This window comes from Salvia miltiorrhiza, chromosome 4 (assembly GCF_028751815.1).
Source record: "Salvia miltiorrhiza cultivar Shanhuang (shh) chromosome 4, IMPLAD_Smil_shh, whole genome shotgun sequence".
In the NCBI taxonomy this organism is placed as follows: domain Eukaryota; kingdom Viridiplantae; phylum Streptophyta; class Magnoliopsida; order Lamiales; family Lamiaceae; genus Salvia; species Salvia miltiorrhiza.
The window spans coordinates 11,941,199-11,948,882 of NC_080390.1; the positions used below are offsets into that span (position 1 = coordinate 11,941,199).

At 36.3% G+C, this 7,684-nt stretch overlaps 1 protein-coding gene across 1 annotated transcript; it reads left to right on the forward strand.

Moving 5' to 3' along the window:
- The first annotated feature begins 695 nt into the window (after window positions 1-695).
- Window positions 696-3,284, forward strand: LOC131022742 (PAN domain-containing protein At5g03700-like). The gene is made up of 2 exons (XM_057952260.1): window positions 696-1,261; window positions 2,063-3,284. Exons 1-2 carry the CDS (start codon window positions 857-859, stop codon window positions 3,062-3,064), a joined length of 1,407 nt encoding a protein of 468 aa, XP_057808243.1. The 5' UTR covers window positions 696-856; the 3' UTR covers window positions 3,065-3,284.
- The last annotated feature ends 4,400 nt before the right edge of the window (window positions 3,285-7,684 follow it).

The window sequence follows — 7,684 nt, forward strand, 5'->3', positions numbered from 1 at the left end:
ACTCATTTTGTCAATTAACCAAATCTATAAATTTCAAAAATAAATATACAAAAATCTTACTACCCCATCGGATATCATTTCAGTCTATTCAAAATAAAAATACGACATTATTTCAATCTATTAAAAATATACTCAAAATAAAGATATCTCAAAAGCATATCATATGAATCATCTATCAATTAGGATTCAACTAACTATGTTCATTTACTCTAAATACCACAAGTCGAATCACGACACACGATTTAAAGAAGGATTTTGACTTTAGAAAACACGAAATATGCCCCAATGAACATAAGGTGGAATAGAATACAATAACTTCTCAATACATTCAAAGCGTACCATTTGAACTCTATTTATTACGACTCAACTAACACGAACATTTACTTTAAGTACGCACAAAATTACGACGAACCACGACACACGGAAGAGAAAAAAAGGAAAACACAAAAGATGCATGCCCTAACGGACATGAGATGGGATCAAATACAACATTATTTCAATATATTCAAAGCATGCCATTTGAACTCTATTTATTACAGACTCAACTCAACGAACGTCTGAATATGCATAAATTACAATGAACCACGGAAGAAAAAAAGGATTTATGCGTAGAAAACATGAAAACAAAAACTCTCCAACACTAATTAGAAGGGACATCACTGTGTCACTACAGAGTGTAAATCCATAAATAAAGCATTCATACAATTAAATTAAGGCAGATAGAAGCTTTTAAAGGAGCAGTTATATTTTATATAATTTATACTACTACTACTTTCCATGGAGCACCTTCTTCAACCTTAATTAGCTTTTTTTGTCCCTCAAAAAAAAAAAAAAAAAACAAATCTGAGACATTGTCATGAAAATCCATGTGTTAGCTCTGCTCATCACCATAAACCTCGTAACCGATGAATCTCTGTCTGAATCCGACATCACCACCGGCTATCAAGTGACTCTCGCGGTTCCGACCGATTACGCGAGAGGGTTTGTGGGGCGAGCTTTTCTGATCAAAACCGATCACAATCCGCCGAATTTTAGGGCGGCGATTAGCGTGGAAGCCATTGAAGAAGGAGAGACGAACAAGTATTGTTGCTCTTTAGATGTGTTTCTGGGCGAAGTGAGAGTGTGGAGCTCAGCCCATTTCTCCAGATTCTACGTCGATGAGAAATGTGTTCTTCAACTCACTGATTTGGGGGATTTGAGATTGAAGGCCAAAAATGAGAGAGTTGGTTGGAAAAGTGGGACGTCCAAACAAGGTGTTAAGGTAAATCTTTATGTTGTGTAATTTCTTGATTATCATTTTGTTTGCAACTTCGTCTTTGATTTTTCTATTATTCTTAAAAAATACTTCCAACTTTGACCGTGTCAATAGATTTTCAGCCCAAACATACAATTATTACAAGGGCGGTCGCAGAAAAAAAATCCTTGATAATATTGTGATTTTTTAATTTTGAATTCGAGATTTTAGGAAGACAAATTTTCTATAATTCAGATTGATGATAAGAGCTTTTGAATAAAGTTTCACATAAAAAATTAATAATTTTATAATATTATATACAAATTAATTAATAATTTTATAAGAAGTGAAAAAATCTTTATGGGGGCTTAAAACCAACCCCCCACATCTTATTATGCCTACCCCGGGTTACAAATATAGTCTATAGCTATTTCTGTTTCTTAGATTCGAGCCCAAGTCAAAAATAAAAATAAAAATAGTTGAATGATTAATTTCTGTTGGTTGAAAATTTGACTTTAGCTATAAATTGAACAATTGTGAGTAATACATAATCTCTTCATCCTATTCATAATAGCTTACTTTCACTTTTCGTCTGTCCCATTGATAATGATATGTTAAAAAAAAATCTTTTATAAAAAATTATGGCTCCACCACTTTCTGTCACTTTTATCATTTAATCACTCTTCTAATAACCGTGTTGAACAGTATCCATTATACGTGGGACCGAAGGAGTATTATATTTGTAATAACATAGTATGGTTAAAGTTCGGGCTATTTTTGAAGAATAACCCTTGATTTTTTTGGGTGTTTAATATTGTGTTAGTGCAGAGATTGACTTTGTTGAGAACTGGGAATTTGGTTCTTGTTGATGAGATGGGATTGATTAAATGGCAGAGTTTCAATTTCCCCACTGATATTATGGTTTGGGGGCAGAGATTAAGTTCTAAGACAAGATTAACCTCTTTCCCTCCAAATTCAACCTTCTTTTACTCTATGGAAATTAAGGATGACAAGATTGAGTTATTTTTGAATTATGGGAAATCCAAGTATTCTTATTGGGAATATAAGCCTATTGGTGGAAGAAACATCACATTCGTGGAGGTGTCCTCTTACGGTCTCGAAATATTCAACGGGAAGCATAGATACGATAAGATCAAATCGATTGCAACGTCTTTGGATCCTTTAAGGTTTCTTTCTCTAGAAAACAACACGGGGAATTTAAGAATGTACCATTACTCGGAGGAGAGGGGGAAATTCGAGGCTTCCTACCAAGCGCTCAACTTCACTTGTGATCTCCCCTTACCATGCGGACCTTACGGCATCTGCATGCCGTCGGGCTCGTGCTCGTGCGTCCGTCTCACCGCCGGCGCCTGCAACGAGGCGAGGGTGTGTGGAGAAGGACACTCGGAGATGGTCGAGCTGCAGGGCGTTGTGAGCGTGCTCACAAGCGATTCTTATAAGGATGGGGTTGGAAAGAAGGAGTGCTCGCGTTTTTGCAATGAAGACTGCGCGTGTGTGGCCGGCCAATATGTCGAGGAGGAGACCGGGGAAGAAGAAGATGGAATTGGGAGTTTAGGGAGGTGTTTCTTGTATGAAATTGCAAGAGGGATTAAGACAATTGAGAGAGGGAATTATAGAGTTGCATATATGGTTAAGGTGAGGAAAGGGGTGAACGATGATCATGGTAAGAATTTTGGGTTGAAAAAATGGGTGATAATTGTGGTGGTAGTGGTTGATGTGTTTGTTATTTTGATTGTTTTGGGTGGCGTTGGATATTATTTTTTTGGGAAGAGGAAAAGGAATTTGGCGGTTAGAGAGCAAGCAAGTTAGTTTATCACAATTTATGTTTTTTGAAAAAAAAAAAAAAAAAAAAGAGAGAGAGAAAGAGAGAGAAAAGATAGTGGGGATGATGGAGAGTTTCATTTTTTCAATTATTATTTATTTGTGAATTGTGATAGTTTTGGTAAACGAAAACAAATCTACATGTGCAATGAACTTGAGGTTATTTGAATTTGTTATCTAAATGTATGAGTTCGAGCTTTATAAGAAATTAAGAATCAAGTATTCTTATGTTTATGATAACAAGAAATATACCTATATAACTGGCGGCGGCTTTTTTTTCTTCGTCGAAAAAAATCCTAAAATTGATTGATTTTTTTTAAGCCATGCTAATGTTGATTGCAGCCTACATTAGTCAAATTAAATAAATTTAGAATTTTCATTTTATTATAATTTCAATTTCAGTACCTTTTGGGCTTTAATTGAATAGTTTATGGTTATTGGATCTAAAATAAAAGTGGGCCATTATAAATGTACAAATGGGCTTTCTTTTTGCAGTTTGTACCAAAAAATGCAGAGAATTCGCATTCACCTTTTGGGCCCAGCGCATTTAGTTTTCAGTAATCGGATTTAACGTTCATTTTTAATGGTCTAGAAACTGCACAAAATAATTTAATGTTGGGTGATTGATCTATTCGTAGCCCATATTTTATTCTTTATAGTCTTTTATTAAAAATAATAATAATAAATTTATAATTTTATCCTATATTTATTGCTTCAAATTAAATTAACTTTGTTATAAATTAACAATTTCATTTAAATAAATGTGAAAAATAAATATGTATAACTCTCAATCGTAATATGAAAATATTTATAACTCTCAATCGTAATATGAAAATATTTATAACTCTCTATCATAATATGATAAAGAAATACATTTATGCAGATATAAAATTTGTAAAGAATTATATAGTCCACAACTTAAAATTTTGAGAACAACTACAGATTAATTCTGAGATTAGTGTGAAGAAGGCGTTCACGTTCCCCGCTACGAAGAATTTTGGCTTAAAAGTTAACAGTGATTCTTCTTTGCGACGATGAGAAAAGTTACCGATATAAACCTTCGTCCACTCAATTCACTCAATTCAATCAGGGTCATCAAAAACTAAATCACAGAAGAATGGAAACCAAAAATTCATACCAAAAAGAGGTGGTCTTGGGTACACCCAGGTGTATTGTACACCTGAGTTGACCCTTACCCAAATTCAGGCCCGCATTCTGATCCAAACCTGCATTCTGACTCAAATCGTGTAATTATACAAATGACACTGCGTATAAATGACACTATAACATTGTAAATGACTCTGTGTATAATTGACACTATTAAGAAATATAATGACACTTCCTGTAATTGACACTATAAGATTGTAAATGACACTATAATATTTTAAATAACACTATAGGATTGAAAATGACACTATAACATTTTAAAATGTTACAGTGTCATTTATATAATTGAATAGTGTAAATTATAAGCAGTGTCATTTGTATGACTGAATAGTGTCATTTACACGATTTGGGCCAGGATGCGAGTTTGGATTAGCATGTGGGTCAAGATTTGGGTACGGGTCAATTCGGGTGTACGGTACATCTGGGTGTATAGGAGATTTTGTGTACTAAAAATATCCTAACTACTGACAATTTGCCAACTTGATTCCTAAAAATACGATTTTTTTTAAAGGAAAAACATCACTCTTATTCATATCACGACGTACAATGCCTAGGAGACAGGACGAGCTCGTTAGACTATGAGCACAACCTGATTAGCTTCTCTATTAGCGTGCCGAAATCAAATACCACCTCTAATGAATTCCAATTAAGCACAAAAATAGCATGCTTCCAATTAAACAAAAAAAAAAAATCGGAAAAACATAGGCAAGAACAAGAATTACCATTACTTTTTAAGTTAGGATTCTTTGCAGCAGAGAGCGCGTATGCCTTCTTCGCGCCAATCTCATAATTAATCGGTGGTTTTTTTCATGTGGTTTTGGAAATTTGTGTTGGGGGCTATACACTTTTTTTGCATGGTTTATATCTCCATAACATGTTTTTTTATATGATAGGGGCTATAAATATTTTCCAATTACGATGAAGGATTATGCATGTTTATTCTTTCAGATTTACTTAAATAAAATTGTTAATTTATTATAAATTTAATTTAATTTGAGCTATGAAGTATAAGCTAACATAATAAATTTCTAATAATAAGGGTTAATGGCGTGTAAATTACCAAACTATTTCCAAATTCTGGTCTAAATACTGAAATTCAAAGTGTATCATACAAATTCCTACACTATTGATTTGATCTGATTTAGGTACTCCGCAAATTTTCCGGCGAAAAATTGATGACATGGACAACTAGAAATCCTATGTGGATACACCGAGCCTGATTCTAAACACAGTCGTTTTATTAATTAAAAACGTCATTGTTTTTTATTTTATTTTCCCACACGTTTTAATTTGACCACACTTTTTTACTTAATTTGACCTAACCCCTACCTCCATTACTTTCTCTCTCTCTATTCCTTCAACATTCACGCACACGGCACATCTCTTAGATGTCTCATTCCTCAACCAATCGCCGCGCCCCTCAATCTCCGGTGAGGCCGGACGGCGTTGGCTTCCATCCCTGTCGCCTCTTCCTTCTCGGCTCTCTTCTCCGGGGACTGCAGCAGCGGCGAACCGCTGCCACCAACTCACTCCCCGACTCAACCCCAAGCGCGGGACCCTCATATGAACAGAGTCCGCTCGAGACTCTCCCTCTCTACAGAATCGCACCCAACACCTGCCAGCCACCACTGCCCGGAGTCTTGCAACTCTCTGATCTGGGCGAAGTTGCCAGCCCACGAAGTGCTGCTTCTTTCCTAGGTGACGGCGGTCGCCATGGCGATGAATCCCGAGAAGGGGAATTTGGCCCATGGGGTGTGGCTGATGCAGGAGGATGTCAGATTGCGGAATGCGTCGAGGAGAATGTGGACGAATCCCGTCGCCAGCACGACGCCGCTGGCGAAGGCCTTGACCATCATGAATATGTCATTTCGGGGCAAAGAACGAACAGCTTCCGACCGAGGAACGGGAAGTTGATGCCCGTGGTGAGGATAGAAGCAATCGCTACCAGTTTCAGCTTTAGGGCTTCGCTCTTGTTGCCTTCCTCGGCTTCGGTGTCGTAGCTCATGCAGTCGTCTGCGGCCGCTGAGGCAGCGGCTGAGACAGCCATGAGGAAGATTATTTTGTGAGCAGTGGCCATGGCGCAGAGTGATCTGAAGTGGGGTAAGAGTGTAGAGTCCAATATATCTTCCATATCAGTAATTTGATTTCAGTATACATCTGAAAGTTCCTCTCGTTGTGGTGTTTTGTGTGTCGTGAGTGTGTTTCTATGTGTGCATGTTTTGTTGAGTCGAAGATGGGGGTTAGAGGGAGATTCGGCAGTGGCCGACGGTCGGCGTCAGCTACTGCCGCTGGATGAGAAGGGAGAGGGAGGGGGTGTTGTGTGTGAGTGTGTGTGATGTTGAAGAAGAAAGGGGATCCAGTCGACATTAATTTGCCAGCGCAACATTAATTTGCCTGGACTTGGTGTGCTGGGATCCAGTCGGATGCCACATGGACGCCAACATGGTTCCAGCGCAAATACCAAAAATACCCTTGCCGGAAATTGGCCGGAGTACCTAAATCAGATCAAATCAATAGTGTAGGAATTTGTATGATACACTTTGAATTTCAGTATTTAGACCAGAATTTGGAAATAGTTTGGTAATTTACACGCCATTAACCCTTTTTTTAAATAAGGAACTATAAGAAATAAAATGGGGACTATGAGAGTCACCCTTTAATACTTTTAATATATTGTAGATAAGATATTTTTCACAATAATATTTACGATATTATGTAAACATTTTTTGGCCCATAAGGAAATTATCTCTTCCCTGAAGAAAAGCAAATATTAACTATTTCCTTAGGGTGATTCTATTCATAGCCCCAAGTTTACTTCTTATAGCTTCTAATTTATTAAACTAGTAAAAATATTAATAATAATACTATTTCATGCTTGTAGCCTCTATTAAAACGCCAATAAAATTTATACCCATTTCCTTATTGCGTAGACTTGTCCAATAATTCTCATTACAAAAGGATTAGAATATTTGATATGAGTGTTATATATATTTGGTGGTTCTGATAGAATTAGTTCAGTTCAGATCGTAAGTAATTTATATTTCAATTATAAAAACCTTTAACTTGCAAACTATTGAATTATATATGGACGATGCTGGTATTAAAAATTGAGAACATAATTTACTGTAGGGACAATTATTGTGAGCAGAAATGGCATAATTTGTGCAAATTTATTAAACACACTATAAAATATTGTCTTGTAGCGACGTCTATATATATACTTTTAATATATAAAAATGATGAGGAGTAAAATATGCACCAGCGCTGTGAATAACATGGCTGAAATATTTTTATTTATTCTTATTATTATTACTATTATGATTATTTTTAATATTTGATGCAACAATGACTTGACAGGGATGAGTCGATGACCTGGCTCTCGCCTTGGTAGAACTCAGCTCTACCTTCAGCTATGACACACGCTAGCTCTAACAGGTCGAC